This window comes from Cinclus cinclus, chromosome 5 (assembly GCF_963662255.1).
Source record: "Cinclus cinclus chromosome 5, bCinCin1.1, whole genome shotgun sequence".
NCBI classification, from domain to species: domain Eukaryota; kingdom Metazoa; phylum Chordata; class Aves; order Passeriformes; family Cinclidae; genus Cinclus; species Cinclus cinclus.
The window spans coordinates 10,908,839-10,931,703 of NC_085050.1; the positions used below are offsets into that span (position 1 = coordinate 10,908,839).

At 37.6% G+C, this 22,865-nt stretch overlaps 1 protein-coding gene across 1 annotated transcript in view; it reads right to left on the minus strand.

Annotated features, from left to right (window-relative positions):
* SORCS2 (sortilin related VPS10 domain containing receptor 2) overlaps positions 1-22,865 on the minus strand; it is a 521,566-nt gene that overhangs the window by 58,137 nt on the left and 440,564 nt on the right. Inside the window, exons 9-11 of the mRNA XM_062493233.1 lie at positions 12,973-13,152; positions 7,612-7,758; positions 6,181-6,283 (exon numbers count right to left, since the gene is read on the minus strand). Coding sequence (XP_062349217.1) covers positions 6,181-6,283; positions 7,612-7,758; positions 12,973-13,152 — 430 coding nt within the window. The remainder of the gene's footprint in view (positions 1-6,180; positions 6,284-7,611; positions 7,759-12,972; positions 13,153-22,865) is intronic.

A 22,865-nucleotide genomic window follows, 5' to 3' on the forward strand; every position in this document is an offset into this window, starting at 1 on the left:
GTCTACACTCTTTTTTACACAGAGAACTTTAATCAATATGGCATTAGTTTTGCTCCTGAATAAATGCTGTTACCTCTTTTCGCCGCTTACTGAATTCTACTTGCACGAGTAGGTCTTCATTTTGAGCACTGCTAGGGATCTCCACTTTAAAGAATTCAGTGGCAAATTGCCTTGGTAATGAAAAAAATCAGTCTGCAAACTAAACAGCATTTACTTGTGCTTCATTAAAAAGCCTTTTCTATCCAGCTGATTTAGTAATGATATTAGCAAGAGCATTGTAATTGCATCTCTGTCAAAAGACAGACATGACTTTTCCTAGTTCTGATTTTACCTTTACTGTCTTTTCTTGGTAAAAGAGCAAAAGGAGTTGGTGGGCTGAGTTATAATTCCAGAGACTTTTCATTCTGCCTAAAACACAGCTGATGACAACGGGAATAGAATCTGGGACATGCTTTGGGGAAAAGGTCTTCAGCGATGTTTGACCTTTGAAAGCAGTCCATGCATGGGCCAAGGGTGGAAGCCCAAAAGTGGTGCCTGCTGATTGATACAGGGCCTGCTGATTGCTGACACACTATTTAATTTTGTCACTAATGAAGGCTGTAATTTTCATTACTTCCAGTTTTTTTGGGACACACAACTATATGACATAATTTTGCAAACTTTTTAAAAAGAAGCCTTCAAATAGAAACCAACCCCACCCAAAAAACCCCAGAAAATAACAAAACAAACAAAAAAAATCCAAAAAACAAACAAACACTCCCCCCCCCAAAAAAAACAACAAACAAACAAAAAAAACCCAACCAAACAAAAAAAACCACATTTCTGTAAGGAAGGATAAAATTTCTCAGTGCAGTTGAGTTTCCTCTGTGGGTAGTGCAGACCATGGCTTGCTGAAAAAAGAGCTTCAGTGGATTCAGAAAGAAAAAGAAGGCAAGGCCAAAAGAAGGAAAGCTGCAGCACCAGGAGAGACAGGCAGGCTCCTGCAAAGTGCAGTGGGAAGCACCCATGCAGCCAAATCTGAGACATGACAGACAGAAGGAAATTTCCACAGGAACAAATAGTGATGCACAAGTTTTGTAAGCCACAGAAAAGCCACTCAAATCTTTTAGCCTGACAAAATAGAACTGGACTAAAACCAAGTCCTTCAAAGATCTAAGTAAAATCCCCCCACTTTTTTTAGTAAATCTTTCTATTTAATGTGTGATATAAGAGTTATGAGTTTTCTCTAGTTAAAAAGTTGCATTGTTATTAACTTTATTTTTTATAACTTTCTCTTTGTCTTTTTTCTTTTCATTAAAATTTATTATTATTTTATTTCAGTTATTAAGTTGCTCTCATCTCAATCCATGAGTTTCCTCACTTTAATTCTCCCAATTCCTTCCCCCTATTCTCCTGGAGGGGAAGTGAGCAAAGAGCTTTGTGATGCTGAGCTGCTGGCTGGACTTAAACCATGCCAAGGCTATATTAGCCACAGCTACAAATGTACCATTCTAACATGTGAGTACCCTGAAAACTCCTCTGACTCAATGCAGAGTGTTTGCCATCCAGTTTCATGAAGTTTTGTTTGTAATACAGAAATTTCTCAAGTTTTTCTTACAATATTTTATACTCTTTTTGTAACCAAATGACTCTCGTGTGCGTTTACTCCAATGCCTGGGAAATTATATGCACCTGAATAGTCCTTAAGCACTCTCCCAAAGGATTTTGCCACCAACACAGCCAGGATACTGTGCTAGATGGACTCAGCCTGAGTCAGTTTTGCTCTGCTGTTATGTTCTGATCCTGCTTCTATTCATGAAGCACAAGGAAACATTTTGGCCTACATTTTTCAGTTTTTGATTAAGAACAGTAATTTTTCATTTCTGTTACTTGCATTCTTAGAAACCTTTTCAAACTGTGCTTTGGGATACATGCAATCTTCTTCTGCTTCTACACTTGTCCTGAGTAAAGGTTAATTTTAACTAACTGCATAAAATCACATGTTCCATTCTTGCAGGTGCAGCAGTACCAGAAACTAGAATACAGAGGCACTAACAACTATTCAACACAGTTCTCCAAGATTTCTGTAACTCTGCACATGGCAGTTTAGTAGCTGGTAGCACAGGGATGTGAAAGAAAGCAATGTTTTTTAGTGATGTCTGGTGGCCAGCAAAGTTCTCTGGAAAGGTGGTATAGCTGTGAGAAACAATAGAGAGCTCTTAATACAGATGTCAAGACCGCCGGACATTGCGGCAGGTTTTACTGGGTCACAAAATAGATGGAAGATTACTTAATTTAAAATTTACCATCAATTTCCATGTTGTAAGTGCTAGTTCTCACTGTGTTTACCTGTGTTTTTATATGTGACTTTGTTCATGTTTACAGTAAAAAGAAATAATCCCCATATGCAACACTTAGATAATCCTTCTAATATGGAAAATCTTTTCCAGTCGCTTAAATATAGCATACAGGCAAACACTTACTCCAAAAAGACAGATGTGCCTTGCCTGGATTAGTGGCAATTAACACAGTTGTAAAATGTCTTTGGGTCATGTACAATAAGTTAAAATTTCATGGTTTGCAGTCTTGTAGTCCCAGTATAGAACAAACATACAACCAATTTGCATTTAAATCTCCCAGACACACAGTTTTGCCTGGCAAGCTGAAGATGTGCTCAGATGAGGGAGTGGGGAATCAGAATTGAAGAACTTAACAAAAATGTAAAGGAATTTCAGGATGTTCACTCCATAACGTACTGGGGAATACTCAATCACCTCCCTGTTCCCTTATCCTTTTTTTATAGAGGCATCCTAGTATGCTACTTCTGTGAAAAATGATAGACATTTATCACAATGTATGTGATTATATTTGGCCCTGATATGACAAAAAGTAAACAGAACTTTTCCAGCACTTCCTCAATTGGTATGAATGTGCAGAATTTACTGTTTGCTTGATTTGCCATCTGGACTGGAAGCTAAACAGGGAATTATTGTAAACTAGCACCTGAAAAAGCTACACTTCTCTAAACATTTTTTATAGAAAAGTCCTTAGCAAGTTTATAGTAAAAATTTACACATCAATTGACACACATTTCATAGCTGATGCTGTGAGAAATAGAAGCTGTTGCCAAGATTAAAATGCACAAAAATCAAATGTAAATGCAAAATCCTATTGCATTTCTTAAAGAGAGCAAAGCAGTTATTCAAAATACCACTTCTGTATGCAGCTACAAAATTTAATATTCTGTCTGAACAATTTATATATAGACATAAGTTAAAAATATGCATTCCTGAGAACTATTTATGCAAATTTAACAGACTGGGATTTTTATTTGTAAACATTAGTTTAAAAAGATGCAATTTTACATCTTATTAAAGATGCTAAATTTTCCTAATTTTCTAGGTGTTAATGCAGTTCACTATTTAATTATTCCTTTTTAAAATCAAAACAATATTCCGTAGTCTCTGATCTCTGATTTTTCTGGTATTTTCCATATCAAAACTGTACTTAAGACACAGAATAGCTTTTCCATTACCACAAACAGCTGTGTAGTATAAGCTTCCTAGAAAGAAGCCAAAATCCACTTTTTAAAGGGATTTTTTTTCCCTTTTTGATCAATAGAGTTCTTAAGCTTAGAAACCATATTTCCAGTTCTTATCCACTAGTTTACATTGCTTCTTTACTTGTTTCTACCCTGTGGTTACACTTCCAGGAAAAAAAAAAAATCATATTCTATATTGTCCTTTAGTTTTTCGGCTAACGGGGGTTTTCTTGTAAATATTCTGTATTTCCTTCAACTGCCAAAGAGGCCTCCTTAGCACCTGCTCGCTGGTCCTGAAAATTGATTATCAGAATTGTACATAGTCATATCAATAATGACACTGGACAATATTTTTCCAGAGTGTTAATATTTCCCTCTCTCTGCTGTCAATTATTTACCTATTTCATCCCGAGAATAACTTTGCTTTTTACAGCACAAGGCACTGATGATTCCTGGACATGCTCTGTTCAACTGACATTCATGGATCTTTATCATTTTCAGTCATTTCTAGAAGATGCGCTCTCCTTAAATCTCACAGCAAAATTCCAGTAGTGTGTGATGTAGCCCAAATAATCTGATTCCTGGATGTACTAAGAACCTAATACTTATGTTGATTTGTATAGGATTATCAGTCTCAAGGATCAAGCCAAAGGAAATTCAAGCTCACTCTATGTAAAGTATTTCTGATAAGAAGTGAAAGTTTACAAGGGTATCAGGTTTGTCAGATAAGACTGAACACATGCACTGAATCCAGATGACCCGGGCATCCAAATAATGTAAATGCAAGTCAAAATCAGAGTTGATTCAGGTCATCTTTTGGCAAGGGGATGCAGCTGCTCTGTAGAATTTTAAAGGCTCCAAAATAGATCCTTTTGCTATGTTTTGCTCTACAGAAACTTTTCTTCTACCAGAAAAAGGACACACTGCACTCTCTTGGACAAATTTTTCCCACTTTCACACCACCCCTCCCAGCTTTTCAGGTAGCTTAAAGCAAGGTGGCTTGCAACTGAGCAAGGGTGCCTTCTACCATTGTCATTACATTACTGGTTGCTCCACAAGCAAGTCAAATTAGGTCAGTTCTTCATTAGATCAGGATGTTATCAGAACCACTCCCTCCTGACCACATTGAGGAAAGCTGTTGACAAGTTCTCTATCTGGCAGAATAAGACAATGTCACAGTGATAAAATGTCATCCCACTCTAGAAAGAAATTAAGGGCAAAATACTCTTCTACAATCTGCCCTCCCTAATGTCATCTCACAGAACAGTGCACTTAAAAAACATCTACAAACCCCAAACAAAAGGCAACAACCCAACATCTCAACAAACAGCTGTTAAACACATCAGATTAGAGCGCAAAGATAAAGAAAAATTAAATAGGAATAACTGACTAAGTAAATCTCACTGCTTAATTTGCTACTGGAAGGCATTTAAGCATGATGTGAAGCTAAAATTAAGGGCATATATTTTGAGTGCTTTAATGAAAAATAAGACGTTTGAAATGGAGGATATTTTTTGAAACATGTGAATTGATAAAGTTTGACCTGAAGACATATTAGGAATCTATCTACAAGGGCACTGCATAAATTATTAGTCTCATTTGTACCAATAAAAACATAGCAGCATTTCACCAGGGAGGTCTGTCTCCAGTAAAATACTTTAAACTCCCTTTGCATCACCGAAAAACTTGAAGTCTTCGGTTATATTGAAGATTACCATACTGGCAGTTGTCCTTCTCTTTAAACATCAAATATTCTCACCTTGACATTCTCAGGAAACTTTCAATTTAGTAGGCTGTTTGTCAGAGGCTAGTGTAAGATAAAGTAGAAGCTATTATTTATTAAAAACAGATACACTTTTATGAAAAGAGAAGCCTACATGTGTGCATTTCACCTAAACGTTATCCATAACATAGGAATAAAATAATACAATTTAACAAAGCTCTTAGAATTGTAAACATTTAGACAATTTTGAAGCAAAGAAACAGAAGACTAAATGAAATTAATAGGTGGATTGCAAAGATACAAAGCAAAACTGAGTTATGTGAATATTTTTCTTGATGAGTGCTCAACACTGCAATGAAATTTCCTTTATTAAATTCCACTCCACAGTGATATGACTCCATATGTAAGTTACAACGGAGAAGCCACACCCAGCATTCTTCCCAACACAGTGACACATTTGCCTCTTTCAATCCATCTCTCTTTAGGCAGAAAGGAATTAATAAAAAATACAAGACAAAGTATCTGTATCCAGGCTTAAAAAGCAAAGGCTTGACCACTGTTTCCATCATTTTTTCTGGGTTATTCATGATGCTGGAGGGCCTCACACACATCACTTCCAGACAAAAAGAATGCAGGACGTGTCCTTCAGCCACCATCACACCTCCACAGCACACTCATGGGGAAGGAGGTACTGCACAGCACGGCAGAGCATGATGTACCCAGGTGACTGCTACAGCTCTGTCTGAGAAGACACAACTGTGGGCCTTCCATTAATTTATATTGAATTGTTTGATCAAAAGATTCCATAAAGGATTATTTTCAGGAAAGCCTCATTTTGGCAATGTTTGTAGCATGATATTCTTACAAATCCAAAGACTAGATCGACAAGGAACCCCTGCCACATTTCAGGTCTTAAAAAGTCATGTCGTGCACTTACCTGCCCCCATTATGAGCCCTGGTGCAGTGTCCTTGGTGTGCACTGTGCCTGACACGTAGGGATTGTCTGCCCACCGGAGATGGAGGTGAAGGTAACAATCAGGCTTGTGGGGGAAGAGGCAGAGAACAGGAGTAAAAATCACTGTTACCAGTTATGCTCCTACAATAAGTGAAAGCCCAGACAGGGAGCAGCTTCAGCAATGCATAAACAAGGGATGCTTCCTATGGAGCCAAATTCCAGTGAGAAGTATCTGTCTTCACTTTATAACAAGAATCTCTGGTGATGTCTGCATAGTGTGCTACTGTCTCAACAAAAAGATTTCCAAACTCAAAGAAGTCAGCATTATTATATAAACCCCCTACTGAAAGAATAATTGCTTTAAAATATTTAGCTAACAGCAACAAGTATTGCAGGTTTGTTGGTCCCAGGTAAATGGTAAAATGATGATTAAGAACAACTACTTGGGCTGAAATGGCTTTTTTTTAGTAAAAAAGTGTCATGAAAAATAGCATAATGACTTTAGGACATATCATGCCTCCCTGTTAAGCAACTTGCTGCTTGCCCTTGGTGCAGTGCTCTCCAAGGTCACACTGTTCAGTGTGACCAGGAGCTTTACCAGGAGGCAGCTGCCAGCACCACCAGGGAGCTGCTGCCATGGCAATCATCTCAGACTGATCTGCACCAGACCCTGCAGGCTGGAACCTTGCAGCACAGCCATGAACTCTTCAAAAGGGAACCAGCAGCTCCAGCCCTCCACTTCTGCTATGTAGAGAGGGAATAAAGCTCTGGCAGTGGCAGGACTACAAGCACTTATTTTTCCCACCAATACAGAGCATTGAGTACCCAGTAGCAGAGAGTCATTGAGAAAAATACAAGGTTTTCAGTACATACTTGCAAATAACAAAATACTATGGGCACTTGGGACATCTAAACAAACAGAAATAATATCATCTTACAAAAAGAAAGCAGTACTTTATGCAAGTTACTGTGGTATTTATTTTCAAGGAACTGTCAGATGTTCCCTTTAACAGGAAACCAATGGTTACCTTGGCTTATTAAGAAGCAAAAATATGAAGAGATGGAAAGAGAAAAATTATTGGTAATCTCTGTCTCATTATGTGCCCCATATGACTGTGATGAATATTCTGAACTGGGTTGTGTGGTTGTCATACAAGAAATGTGTCCACTATGTGCCAAAGTTTATCTCAAAAGAAATGCAGTGCCCCAGAAAGCCCTGACTACTCACTCTAGCCAATGACTGGACTAAGAGCCTGTGGAACCACAGCTCCTGCAGTGCAAGTACATTTGCCTGTTAGTTTGGCTGGTAAACTCAGCATTAAGCTCTCAGGCTGTTGGAACTATTGCACATCCTGCCATGCAGATAATTGCTGCACAATTTTGAGGCAGGATACACCAAAAAGAGCCACTTACAGGTTTGCAGTTGGTTGGTTTGCCATTCATATCGATGTCTGGAGGGTTTAGGAAATCCCAGTCACGGCCTTTGTTGTAGGTTATCAGAGTTGTAACTTTCCCATCAATTTTCTGGTTGGCCAAAAAGACTCCTTTTACACCTCTGACCTGAAGCATAGAGAAGAAAAGTTAATATCCAGCACGTACACATTTTTTTTCAACAAGGATTATCCCTGATTAGCTGCTTTTTTGTGGCTCTGAACTGTGTATCTCAGGTAGTTTCTCCTGGAAACTAAAAGGAAAGTGGATGATACCTTAAAAAAACTTGAGAAAGGCAAAAAGATAAGAGGAAAGGGAGAAAGGGAAAAGGCAAGGACAATTGCAAAATGATTTTTATTTCTAAACGTATTTGAAAAGGGTATGCAGATCTCTCCATGTCAGAAAGCTAATCAAATTACATGTTTAATATAGCACAACACAATAGTTTATATAGCAAAATATAAAGTTATTATAGCATGGCCCCACCATTAAAATTTCACCTCTGCATTTTCTTTAAATATGGACATTTTTAAAATACTATTCTACAAATTATGTAAGCAATTTTTAACAACCATCAAACTTTTACACTGAATTTCTATGTCCTTATCATATAAATATCACACAAATAGATTACAATAACACAATACAGTATCATATATTTTAAAATAACACTGAACTGGGAAGCACTTTTGTCCTTCGCAAGAAATAAATATAGATGGATCATCTGAGGAAGAAACATCGAGGGTTGAATCACCCTCTCAAGCATCTGAAATGCTTCCACACTCCAGTTAGCCACCCTTCACCTGTTTAACCTCTGGAGAAAAAATAATAACAAAAAAATTACCTTCTTCTCTTGGGCTCTTATTTTACTGTATTAGAAAATTATTACAACTCAAAGTGTTCAAGTTACTGGGTATAATTTTATAAACAAATTGACAGTAATTATACCTTAATATGTTTAGTTCTGGCCCTAACATTTATGTAATTAACATATTACTGTATATTCCACCCAAGGGCATGAGATAAGATCTTCTATCAAAAGTGAAGGTTTCCTTAAGAGTGCTCCTGTTTGCCTTGCCATTATTTATGAGACTTCCTGAATTCTTGAAAAATTCTGGATAATATATATAAACTGATATACATTTCCAGCACAGTACAGCTTGCTCATCTCCTTGGGTGCTGGTTCTTAACAAAACTGAACCATTCATTACAAATAGATGCATAAGACAACCAGATCTTTCAATGATCAGGAATATTTGTCTCCTGGTAACACGATGCACTTCTGAACTTTTATTTTAATTTGAAATATTTAGAGTTCCCTTCTTTTTCCAACTCCCAGTAATTAACTCAATTTGACATTCATTTAGCAGAACTCTGCACTGAAGGTGAAAAGAAGGCATCCCTACCAGCAGGCTACAGATTTGATCCTCACTGTTTATAAATATGGGAAGGACCTGATCCAAATCTACAGAGAATAAGAATGTTCACCTGGTTATGGTAGCAGCCTAGAACTTGGAAATATATATGTTTATATTAAAAAAAAACAAACAACTGTATAAACATTTAAATACTCTACTCTCTCACAAGCTCCTTCTTCTTTAAATCCTATGCATATGTGGTTGGGGTACTTATCCAGGATGCTGAAAGCTCAGAACCACCTCCAAGTCAAACATGCCATAAAAGTCAAAGACTTTGCAGTGCAGGTGTGAAAAGGAAAGGAAGAAATTATGAACCTGCTTTCTTTACATTCAAAGTGTTTTAATCTTGCTGGGGACTTTTTACATAGTCTACCAGCTCAGCCATGAAAAGCCTGGCACTTCAAATATTTACGTGGGAAGACAGACTTGGGGTAAAATTTCTGCGCATGTCTTTCCTCCAGCGAACACAATATTAAATATTTAAACAATAATTAGATCAGAGACTGCAACTGAGGTTTCCCTCTTCATTTTTTGGATGGCAAAACTAGTGCTGCATCATGATTATTTTTGTTGCTCCTCTCTTTCCCCTCCTCAGCCCTTCATTTAATGAATATTTAATAATTCCATATAATCATCAAATGGGAGTCAGACTAAAATTTTTCTCCATTCCCACTCCCATCCTTAATCTAACCAAGCTCTAGGGTAACTTCTCCTCTCTAGAATATGGGACATAACAGTTTGAATCTCTCAAACATTGAAAGGTTATGAAAACATTTCTTCCAGTATCTCAGTTAACTTCTCTCACTGCTGCTTTAAAAGATAAAAGCTGACCAGTACTTCACAGCAGTTCTATTTTGAATAAAAGGCATAAACCCTGCTTGAAATAATAAATAGGTTTCAGGCATCTATCTTCAGAGCAAGTTCAGAAATATCATGTTCAGAGTGGTGCATTAGCCCAAAAGCAATAGCTAACACAAAATTATGATGTGTAAAAAATGGCATCTTTAAAACATCCCCCCCCCGCTGTAGCATTTTCCATTTCATTTGTCCTGTGGCCTATACAAATACATACCTGACTCTGTAAATACTGGAAATGAAGTGTGTCAAATCTACCTCCTGGTTTAGACTGTGATGCCAAGGCACCCAAATTCTTCCACACATTCTACTCCTTGACTTAGTTCCCTAATTTAAAACTGCAAGATAAGTATCTTTCCATCAAGAAAGGAAAATATTCACATTAATAATAAGCTACTATGGAAAAGGAGACATTTCAACATTGTGTAGTGCTCAGTGACTTTGATGAACAGTCCAGGAGCCACTCAAAGCAACTGAACATGAGGAAATTCAAAACACCTTTCTGCTGATTTTTTTGAACTTTGAGTTTAGTTGTCGGAGTACTTATTTTCTAAAACAGCTCAAGGCATAGTTGTTCCCCAGTACTCTTAGAAAAGCACTTTCTACCTAATAAAATTATTTTCTGAGATTTTCTGCTGTAACTTATTAATTGCTCCTTGTTACATTTTTGATACTCCATCCCAACAATATTCTGTTTAGTTGGTAGTAAGAAGCACAGTTCAGATGGCCCCACAGTGTTTATTAGCAGCAGTCACTGAAATGCAGAAATTACTGCTATATAATATATGTTTGTGACTAAAATTTAAACATGTACAATTTGTTGTTTGGAGAAAAAAGGAATGAATAAAATGTACTGCAACTTGTGTAGTTCATCTACATAAGGAGTCACAGCAGGAGCTAGTGTAGAGGTATTGCATTAGTATCTTCATTCTGCAAATATGCTTATGTCAAATTTGTGACTCCTTCACACTGGCAGCACTTGATAGAATTTCAAGGACATGCTCCTTGTATAAAGTCACATAATTCAAGGGCATGCTCCTTTTGGACAGCCATTTAGTGCTTAACATTTTTTTTCTTCTTTAAACAAGTATTTGGCAATTGTTCCCTTTTACATGAGCAACATGAGAAGAAATACAGTGTAAAAAAAGATAAACCATATAAAAGAAAATGAATACAGACAGGAAGGTACCTATTAAAAAATTTATATCAGATGTACAAGTAAAAGATGGAGTCAGCAGAAGACAAGATGAACTGTACAAATTTTAAGGAGAATTATGCACTGGAAGAAAGAGAATTTTTCCACCACTGAGGACTCTGCTGCACTGAAGGTTCCCCTTCCCAAGATGGGATAATCGTGTTCAAATACCCAGAAAAGAAAACCCAGATTAGACCAAGAAAAAAAATCCCATCCTCAAGGGCTGCAATATGTGTTTCATTTATTAGCAATTCTATACTGAGTAAACAACCCACACATTATGAGCACTTGATCCCATTCTAGTAAACAAGATGAGCACTAATTATTTATCATGCAAGCTATCTGGAAGCCATCAGTGCTCTCCTATAAAGCAACTCAATTTCAAAAATAGCTTTACAAATTGAATTGTATAGTTCCATGTGTATTTTCCTTATCATGCGTACATTTCATTTTTAATGTAACCCTACAGATTGATCCAGCACACAGTGAACTAAGATTGCATTATCTAATATGCTCTCGGTAACACTGGGAAATTATGAAACAATCAGTGTAACTGAATTAAGTTAATAATTCTTGTAGACAAAATGATAGCCAGGGGTAGCATCTCTGTATAACTTATCTGAATTTGCATACTACAGGTGATGCAAGGAGTAAAGATTGCACCTGACTGCCTTTTAGCTTTGCTTGATCACAGGGGTGACCAAGAGTAAAATGCTGCAGACTAATACTGGCAATAAATCACCCTGTGGGAACGTGACTACACACAGTATGTATCTTCACTCATTAGGAAACCTCATTTCTAAAAAAAGTAGAGTCTAGAAAATAATCACTGGTAATGAGAGAGCTTTTTGTTTTACTAGAACCATTTAGAAAGAAAAAGCTAAAGAAAGATGGAGGAGATAAGGAGGAAGAAAACACTATCATTTTCCCCCACCAAGAAGACTCTAATTACAGCCATTTAACAATTCTGTCAGTGTGTGCCTTGTATCCAGAATTACTACAAACCTTTGCCAAAGAAGTCTCGTGCACCTTTAAAGGTTTTCTTTTTGTTTGTTTGTTTTTTTAACACCTGGAAAATTACAGTGTAATGGGACAAACTGAATCTGACCAAAGCTCTGCCAGTTTAATGTTCTGATAATGGCCAGAAAGAACAGAACCAGAGCAAATGTACACCTTATCACACTGAAATTCATTAAATTGAAATTCCATTCCCTAAACAGGAATGAAATTGATAGCAGTCTGCGACACTCTTCCAAAACACTATAACTTTTTATTTTGCCAAGAGCACTGATATTGAAATACAAGATAGATTTGTTTACAGCCAGTTTGTCTCACAGAAAATGCAGTTGGCACAAGACACGTACTGAAAGCAAGTGGATTTGCTGTCCAATATCTAATTTTGTTGGCTCTTAGATTTTCAGAGCTGACAAAACCTAGCACATGGCTTGCAGGTTTACTACTTAAAACCCTACTGGCTAAAAGACGTCCTGCTCTTAAGTCAAGAAATTCACCACTGACTCACCTAGAAGAAAAAAAGTGTGTTTAGACTGTTACATAACTTCTTACTTCTATAATAAATTGTGCTGCCAGATCCACTTTTCAATACCTTAAGAAAAAAATCTTACCAAGTTTTGGATTTGCACATCCACAGAACTCATCCCTAGCATTTAGTTAGAGTGCACAACACATTAGTAGGACAAGAAGGAAACATATAAGTAGCAACAAGGTGCTGCAAATAAGACAGAAATCCTAGACTTTTTACTTTATTTAACTATAACTGTGAAAACACATTAACTTAAAATTAATTATACTTGTAATTAAAAAAAAAAAAGCCCTTCACACAGGCTACATATAATGGAAAATATAAACATCTACCTCCAGAATATCTATCAGGACATTCTCTTCTGGCTGCTTCGTGCTCCGGACATTCTCCAGCAAGATGGAGTAATAAACACCTTGTGGGTCAGACTGGTACAGGTTGTATGTGTCTGTCTGGTACCACTCCTGTACAGCCACAAACACCTGGTTTTCATCTGTACTGATTATCTGTAAGTCCTGTAGGAAAATAAGATACATAATGACTAATTTTTTTACATAATTTCTATTTTACAAACAGTAAGTCAGTCAGGAGAGTTTAATACAGGGGGGAGGGGAAACATCTAAATGTTTAAAAACAATAATCTCCCGACATAATACCAATCAGAATGCTATATCCCACTTCTCCAAGATGGTCCCTCATTGCCTTCTGATAGTGCAAACCACTTCAGTGAAGAAAAATAATCATACATGTGCAATAGCTGGAATCTGCTTTGACTTTAGCAGGAAATGACTCTTAAAAGGAAAAATAGGGAAAGGAAAAAAAAGTCAAAAACCAAGTGACTGATTTTCCAGGATTTGGATAAGAGTCAATGGAAAACTGAGACAACATTAACAAAGGTAATCTAAAAAATAATTTTTTACATAATAGAGAAATGAAAATTAGGTAAAGAACAGCATATCACAAATAGGAACAGCTATAATATACAGCAATTCACACAGAAATTAGCATTTATCATGCACACAGCTCATATGTATTATAGTAGATTACTTTAATTTTTCTATCTATGTCTACAGAACCACTTAAATATTCAACAGTAGTAACAGGAGAGTCAATATTCTGCATTCATTTCAGGCATGGATATGACTACAGCTTGCTTTTAGTTTTCCCAGCTTCTTCACTCCAAATGTCTCAGACAAATAAAGCACATCTGGGGAAAATAATTTAACACTAATATTAAACAGAAGAAATAAATCAGGAAGGAGCAACACGACTAAGCTTAGGAAAGAGAATAAAGGGACATGAGTTTGCAACATTATGTGGTAGCACAAAGGCAGATATTGGAGCTACGTAAGAAATGACATCAAGTCATAGAGACTGAAAGCTTGTAAACTCTTCATGACCTTTGTATTTTACTGGGATACTGTACTCAGTATTAAGGAAATGGAGTGAATATTAAATAAAGCTATCAGAATGTCAAGAGAATGTGAATTTAGGATGAATGGGCAAAAAAAAAAAAAGACGAAAATCAAGAAAGCAACTTTGTAGAACTCAAGGAGACAAATAAACCCAAATTAGTAAGAATTCAGTTAAGACTGAAGAAAGTGTGAGTGACAGAGCAACACTGAGGACTCAGCAAAGCATGGCAGTCACACTGTAGGCAATGTGCACAGTGACTGGGGCACTTAGATTAAAAAAAACACATGCATAGAAGTATGACATGCACTGGAAAGATTTTTAATGTGAGCAGAGCAGGGTTATTAAATAATAATTTAGTTAAATTTAAAGTATTTCTGCATATGTGACACATCAGAACACGAAATAATCTAAGTGAAGTTTCCTATCAATGTCAGCTCAATGCTGTTTCCAAAGACTTTCATTTATACTTGGTAGTAAAGTAGATTTTTGTTTAACATCCCAGGGCAGCATGAGACTTGGTAGCCCACATTATACCACATGGAAAGTTCCCATGACTATCTGATAATAAGGATGGAAGTGAAGAAGAGTCAAAAGGAATAAAGTAATGTTTTTAATGTGTAAACCTCTAGAAAACCCTTAATCTTCCATGAATCCAGGAGCCTTCTGCCAAATTATCATCTCCATTATTACAATAAAGCATTTCTACAGTGCCACAGACAAATGCAAAGCTCCAGGGAATGTAGGCAAGGCACTTTCCATGCCCCGACGCTTTCCCACTCCATGCTTTCCCTGGCGAGGTGGCAGTGGTTCCACAGGTGGCCCTTGGTGGCACAGATAAGGGCTGGGGGACAGGCTCAGCTCTGGTTCTCCCATCCCAGGGTGGGGTAGGAGCAGCTGAACCATCAGAAGCAACATGCAAAGAGCCAAAACATGCAGTGCACAAGGACAGGGAGATTAATTTTGGGCAGACTGTAGGGGTCAGGCGAAGGAAAGAGGGGTTGGATGCAAAAGTTTGCTCAGCAAATGAGAGTTCACTTTTCTCTTGGCAGTGGCTGTTACTAATAAAGATGTTTGTCCACTCAGGCTGCTGGCTGGCAACTTTGCTGAGGCAAGAGCTTAACAGATCCTGGTCTTAGCAAGTGAAATTACCCTTGCACTGCCTTGAACTTTGTTCCTTCCTTTCAGAATTTACGCTTTCAGATTTCCAGTTCAGCCTTACAGCTATTTTCCTTTCACAGTGATTTCTTTTCCTTCAAGAAACAAAGCAGTCCTTCAGTTATACTACCTTGCAACAGCTCTGTGCAGCATTTCCTGCCCAGTGCTTTCTGACACCATCCTCTGAGAAAAGTAATCAACAATGTGAGGAAAACTGCAAGTTTCATGTCCAATTCTTCAACTTATCTTTCAAAATTCTGGATGACACAAACTGCTGAAAATCTAGTTAAAACAAAGGTAAATTTTCATGTCACTCTTGCAGTATTCCTGTACTGAAAGGCAATTTAAAAAGAAGAAATTAATTGCCAGATACAGGGAATGGGTTGTCAGTGTGCCAAATCCATTCCTTCATCCCAGCTACCCACCACTCAAGAGGTGAGAAGCACATGGAGAGGGGACATCAGCAAATATTGCTAGACAGAACCCACTGTCACCTAAGAGTTAACTAGAAAGGATGCCTGAGGATAAAAAAAATCTTGATGGAGGGAATGCACGTTTTTACTGCTTTATCTAATTCATGGACGCACATACAACCTTAGGCTGTAACCTCAGCAGATCCTATAAGGAAAGCATTTATTCTTTTATGATTTCACGCTTGGACTACGGCAATTGCCTTCTTGCTGGACCTCCTGCTTTCTCTCTCTGTACATTCTGCAAGCTACTCAAAGTGCCAGTGATATCTCATTTTTCTGTAACTATGCTATTCACACACAATTTATTCAAATTAATTTATAAAGACCTTCTTTACTGATGCTAGAAATCTGCAGGATTTGGAATACTCCTTATTGTCTCTATTCAGATTTTTGGTATCTCCAAGCTGCATTTTCATATACATTCATTATTTAAGATCTTGTGGCTTTCTTTCACTTCCATGCTGAAATGGGAGTCCATGCTCTTCCAGATGTCCCAAGGCAGAACCTTCTCCCCAGTTTGCCATAGCAACCATGCTGTTTCCTCTGTGGTATGCTCATTTCTCCATGGGCATCCCTTCTCTTATCTCCACTACTTCGTTTTTGCCCTCTCAAGTCTGCCATGCCTGCTCTACCTCTTGCTGACCCAAGTACCCATGTTCTTGCCATTTTCACTTTCCTCTTACTCTCTTTGTTCTTGCAAAGTTCACTAATGTCAGTTGGTATCAGCCACAGACTCTGATTCCCAAATACCAGTATTCTCCCTTCATCTCCTCTTCCTAGGTTGTAAACTTTTGCAGTTCTGAGGTTCTACAAGCTGCATTGTCAAAAATGTCTTTTTTTTTTTTTTTAAACCTATAAGCCCCCATAAGATTTCTCTGTTTTGTTTACTAAGGTGCTTCATGTGGACTGTGTTTTGCAAATTCCTTTGTCACAATTTAACCTTCATCCTTCCCTCTTCACTGGGACATGTTACAGCACACTAAACACAAAAATCTGTATATGTATCACTAAAATTCTGTGAAACTACTCATAGGTCCAAGGCAGTGAACCAGCCCATGGAATTAGGATTATGGACAGCTGGAGATCTGTTGAATCAGAATTACTCTTCTACAAAAAATGCTAAATGAATCCTGATCGAAGACTTCATATTAAAATATGGCATGCTTAAGTTAGGCATGCAGTTACAGGTCATGTCACTCCTGCTCTCTCAGAGACTTGTAAGCTGCTATGTTTGCACCACATCAATAGCAGAAAACATAATTAGCAAACAAATAACACAAAGACAGTTTCAAAGTGATACCCAAAATAATGAGGTATTCACAGAAGGCCAACTTGTGCCAAAAGATGAGCACCACTTCAAAGAAACTTCATATCACATGGACAGACACAGTCTGTTAAATAAATGAGTCTGAGGGGTGTACAGAAAGCATTGAAAGAACTGTGCATGTTCAGCCATGACCTGGAGCACAGGCATCCAGGAGCTTTTCCAGCAAGTACAGACACAATCAAATATTTCTTCTTGAAAACACTGCTTAAGAATTATTTCTTTACTTCTAACACAGAGATAACAACATGATCAGTCTTTCCATAATTAATTACTTGCTTTTAATGCAGTCAAGTCTCTTATCACACAAAGCTAAATGAACACCCAATCAAAAGCTGGTCCAAAATGCTCAAAGCTATTAAACACAGTTGGGATATGGGTGGGGTGGTTGTGGATAGCAGGAAAGAAGGAAAGAGGTTTAAAGGAGGAAGGAAGAGAAATGAGTTGTTTTCATTGTATACAGTCACATAACATCTACATTCAGTGCCCACTGAGCCTCTAAGTCTGTAAATACTTTCTAGAATTTTATATTCAAGAAATGCTCAGTATGGTTTACCATATTACTAACTGTGATAAGAAACTCTATGACACAAATAAGTGCAATTACAGCTTGAAGACAGGCTGTAAATGAAGACAAAGATTGTACAGCCGGCCAGTGCTCCTTTGTCTACAATGTACTGATGACATAGAAAGTATCATTCAGTGAAAATACTGTAGGCCAATGTAATGATAGACAGGCAGGACTGTGGTGTTTCATTCAATAAGGCAAATAAAAGAGAACCTCAAAATTCTTGGGTTTTAAATCTTCCAATTTTTGGTCTGATGCCAGAATTCTACCCCTCTGTGATCTTTTAATGCTGTGGTTGAACAAAATGTTAACATGAAATAAGCAGTGCATTGGATGGAGAACGGTGAGGAGTAAATGCATCAGCAGTGGAACAGATGTAAGCACTCAAGGCTCTGTAGTCTCAGTCACGACCTCCAGATGTACCACATTTATACCCCTGTAATCTCACAAGTACAATCAAGGTAACTGGATGGCACATATCCCAGAGATAATCCTCCTAATCTTCCTTGCCTGGCCGAGTAAAAAAAAAAGTTCATGGAGAGAAATCAATAAGTTGCACAGCGAAGAAAAGAACAGTTCCTTGAATCGTCCTCAGATGGATTTGTACAGGCAGTAGGTCAGACAGCTGCTATAGCTCAGGTTCACTGGCTGCTGTGGTGACACTGCCTGGGAAAGGAGTATTTCCCCTGCATCAAATGCCATTGCTATCTGCATTTCTATTTTGTTCCCTTTTTTCCTTTGCTCAGCAGCCATTCCAGTGGAATTTCAGAAAAATGGAGCTGCAGCTGAAAACTGCTCTTCTGCCTGGCACAGGGGAACAACCTCAGCCAAAGCACACCAGGGTGGTGAGTGGCAGAGGTGGTGAAGGGGCTTCCCAAGTGGAACAAAAATTATTGGGAGACTAAGAGCCTTGCTAAATGAGCTGTCATAGACTCAGCAGTTTGCAATTCACCCATTAGGCAGCCAAATCCTTAGAGAACATCACACGAAAGGGCTGCAGGAATCTTCTACCATTTCTGCTGTTAATGGATAGGCCCATTCGAGGATTGTTTTATATCTCCTATTGAATGATACAGGCAGTATCAGAAGTCTATAGTTAAAACAGTGATGTATATTCAGACTGAAGCAAGGAAGAGGTGGGCATGCTTTGAAGTGAATTGCTCATAATCAAACAAACAGAATATGTGCATCTGATAAAAGGTGTCTATAGGAGATTCATATTACCGTGAATAAAGTACAGACTTCAATCTATTTCTAAGGCAACAGGATTTTTTTTATCTCCCCCTATACTTCCATTTATCTTGGTTACCTGAAAAATTTTACATTATTGCCTATTTCACAAGACTGAAAATACATTCAGAGATTGTAAGAGATTAAAGAAGCTTTTTCCGCACCATATCTTTTCAGAAGTAAACTTTCTGAATTGCAGCAGGATACAACAGACAATACAGCTCTCGCATCATTAGGATTCTGTAGGAGGCATGAATGAATGCAGAATCAATCAATGCCTTGTATCAGTTCTTAAAAGAAGATCATTATCAATAGAATTTTTTTTAGAGAGATAGGAAGAGGACTCAGAATAATTAAATGATTCCAAATTGCAATAGTAAAATTGCCGTAATTTGTAGCAGTTTCCTTGGCTTGGTCTAAAAATTTTGTTTGGTTGGTTGTTTTTTTTTTTTTTGCTTAAACTCTCAGAATGAGCTAGTTCCCAGTTTTATTGTTACCCACATCCAAGCATGACTCAAACACCTGAATCAGGACCAGATCCAATGTACTCCTCCCTCTCTCCCTCTCCAAATTGCACTTCTCAAGGCAAGGGCAATCAGAGTTGCAGGAACAGTTTGTACAATACAGTACACAAACACTGTGTACTGACAGTCTGGATGAGGCTTCAACCTGTGCCCTTGGGCAGATTTGCCCTCCCAGCAGTGGCAGCTGAACCTCTGCTCCAGGCTGAAAACAGCCCAAGGGGGATTGCTGGTTCCCCCAGGACACTGCTGGATGCATAATCAGCCAAGCTGACACACAAATGCAGTCTTGCTGCTCTTGGCTTGATTTTGGTATTTGCTTCCTATGAGTTCCTAACCTCTGATCTTGTTTTAGCAACAAAGAACAAGCAATCTTGCTAAAATGGAATATAGTATTAAAAAACAGTTCAATCTCAAAGCAACAGTTTGAAAATTCCTCTTCTGTTTTGGGGAGCATACAAGCAACCTTTGATATGGTCTCATCAGCCTTTGCTACCACCCTTCTTGACAGCAGCCAGCACTTGTTAAATGCAGGAGACAGCTGGGGGATTCCAGGCAATGTCAGTATCAAAAGCAGTGGTAAAAAAGAAAAAGAAAAAATATCTCAACAGCACAGAAAAAAGGTTAAAAAAATTATCTGAATCCTGATGGCCCCCACTGGCTCTTCTGTCTGTACACACACAGAGCTATGATGTGTTACAAAAAGGTGATCTCAGCAGCACTGTGGAGCTGGAGCCCAGAAACTTAACAGAGGTAAAGCTTGGCTGGAAGCTGCTTTTAGCAGCCTTTTATTCACAAGTAAGAAGGACTGTAGATATGTCCAAAGACACACTATTCTTTTCTAGGTTTCTCTTTGGGGATACATTTGGACAAATAAAAGCACAAATGCAAATGTAAACAACATAAAAAAATTAAAAAAAAGATAATAACTTCTTTGCAGATTTCCAGCCTTTTCATATTGAAAGGAAAATGAGACATCAAAAACATTTTCTAACTATTCAGTCTGAAACTGCTCATTCTATCTCAATATTCAAAATCATCAGAAAGGAATCTACGCAGCAAAAGAATAACATCTGAAGAACCCAGTCCTGTTCCCTAAGGCTAGAGGCTGCATTTTGGCACAGCTCTCCTGACTTTGTAGGACACATTCTTGACCAGTCTACAGGATCTTCTGATTTGGCTACAGTTTTCCTTCCCTGTATACAATCATTATTCAAAAATTCTGTCCAGAGGCCACTTGGAAAGAGATTTTTGACAGCCCATTTCATGCTTTTTAGAAAAAAAAAGAAATATAGCCTGTTATATTCATGTTTCATGTCCTGGTTAGGCAAAATGCAATACTTAAAATTCTCTGAGACTCAGATCTTTCAAAAGCTATTGGTTTTAATCAGTCTTTAAAACAATCCTTTGTAAATTCATCCATTCTGTTTATCTCCTACCACCATAAAAGAAGCAACTCCACAGTCACATGTTCTAGATGTACTTTTAATATGCCAGTGTCTTTGCTGATATCCTGTGTCTTTGCAAAGTTCCATGGTCCAGTTCTAATGCATTTGGATGATTCTAACTGAAATACAGCACTGTGAAAAATTTCAGAGCTAGGTTCTTATTTACTTCAGTATGTAAAATTTCTGCTGTAATGTGAAGGTACCAAATCACTTTTAAAATATGTATCTTTCTCAGAAAATATTAAAATCTTTCATGTTCACCACTGTTCTGATGTTCTAAAGCTAGGTCTGGCTTCCAGGCCCTCTTACTGAAATTTTCAACTCTGTTTTGTGCAGACACCAAAGAAACTTCTCCTGGAAGCAATGTCAAAAGGCACAAGAGATAACATTTACTTCATTCCTCTTGTAGGGTATTGCCAGAACTAGGAAGAGCACAAAAACATCCCTTTCAAAATGACATAATCAACCTGTTCCTAGACAGACTTGATCCAAAATGAAACCATTAACTTCTAACTTATTTATTCAGTCAGGCCTGGGGAATCCACATAGCAAGGAAAAAAAAAAAAATTAAAAAAGCCATATTTTTCCAAGGCAAATTGAGCATGCAGCACTATTTCAAACAATCCAGACTCCATAAGACAGAAATACCAGGGAATTGTGACTGACACTTTATGTATGTATCAGAAGCTCCTTGTTTACACTCTGCCTCCCTGCCTTGCTCCTTAATTGCTTATTTGTTTCCCAGTGCAGTGTCCAATGGGTTGCAGTCCCTTGAGGTGTCCATGTTTGGCATATTTTAACATTCAAAAGCTGGATATTCTCCTGCTGTTTTCCTGACTACAGTTTTTCCCAAGAAAGCATAAAGAAGGCTGCCTTGAAGGCCAGAGGAAAAAGGAAATAATTTTGTGGAAGGGTTTGTCTATATACCCGTCTTTGACTATGCATTTCTTGACAACATAGAGAGATAGGGATGAATAGAAATAGAGAGAGAGAGAGACAGAGAGAGACAGACAGAGAGAGGTTTCTGTAGTGCTAGTAGAAACATATCCCAGTTTCAGATTCTTGTTCAACTAAAACTTGAGGATTTGATCTGAGATTCTGAGATTCTGGTAATATGTTTAACATTTAAGTCTTCAGACCACCATTTAAACTGACATTAAAAAAAATACTAAGATAAAAAAACCCCTGATATTAGAATGCTTGCTTTATAACAATAACAGCAAGAGGAAATAAATTGTACTATAATGTCCTTCATTAGATGAGCAATGAATTAAACCAGTGAAATTCAAGGCATGCAAAGGAAACAACTTCTCTGCTAAGCGAAAGAATCACAGAGAATCACATTAAAAAGCAGGAACCTCCAGATCAGTGTCCTGCTGGGAGCAGGGTGAACTGTAAGGCCAGAGCTGGTTACTGAGGGTTTTATCCAGCTGGGGCTTTCAAACGTCCAAGTTATTTTTCTTCAGGACTGCAGAAGCCTTCTAACTGTAAAGTTAGGAAATACACTGTGTGCACCACAAAAATTTCAACTACATCAGTTACACCATATTAAATTTCTGTGCCTAATTGCTGATTTACTATGGAAATATAGAAACCCTATCACTAGGAAGATATGGTAGACTGAAGGAAAATCTCACTAAGTCTTGTAATTTCATTGAGCAATCCAAGTCCATTCTGGGATTCTTTAATGAAACAGAGGACCACCAAGTAGCAAAATTGTTTTGTATTAGTATTCATGCTTATACCAGAAAACAGCTCATGGAATTAAAGATGTAACTGATTTTTGAAAGAACACTTGCTCTGTATTATTCCATTGCCTTTGGGTATATAGCACTGCCTCATGGAAGCAAAGCTCAAAACTTGCTGGAGTAATTGATGGCAAATAAGCTACTGTATGTGATTCCCCTCTACTATGAGTTGAGTATCACATTAATGGAAATAAAAATAAAAGTAGTATTCAAAATAAAAGTCAGGATTCAAAAATCCTTACAAGCAGAAATTGTGAACTCAGAATCACGAGGTTTAAAAAAGAGCAGAACAAAACTAGTCAAGGTAGAAAGAGAAGATGACAAATGGAAAAAAAGCATGCACTC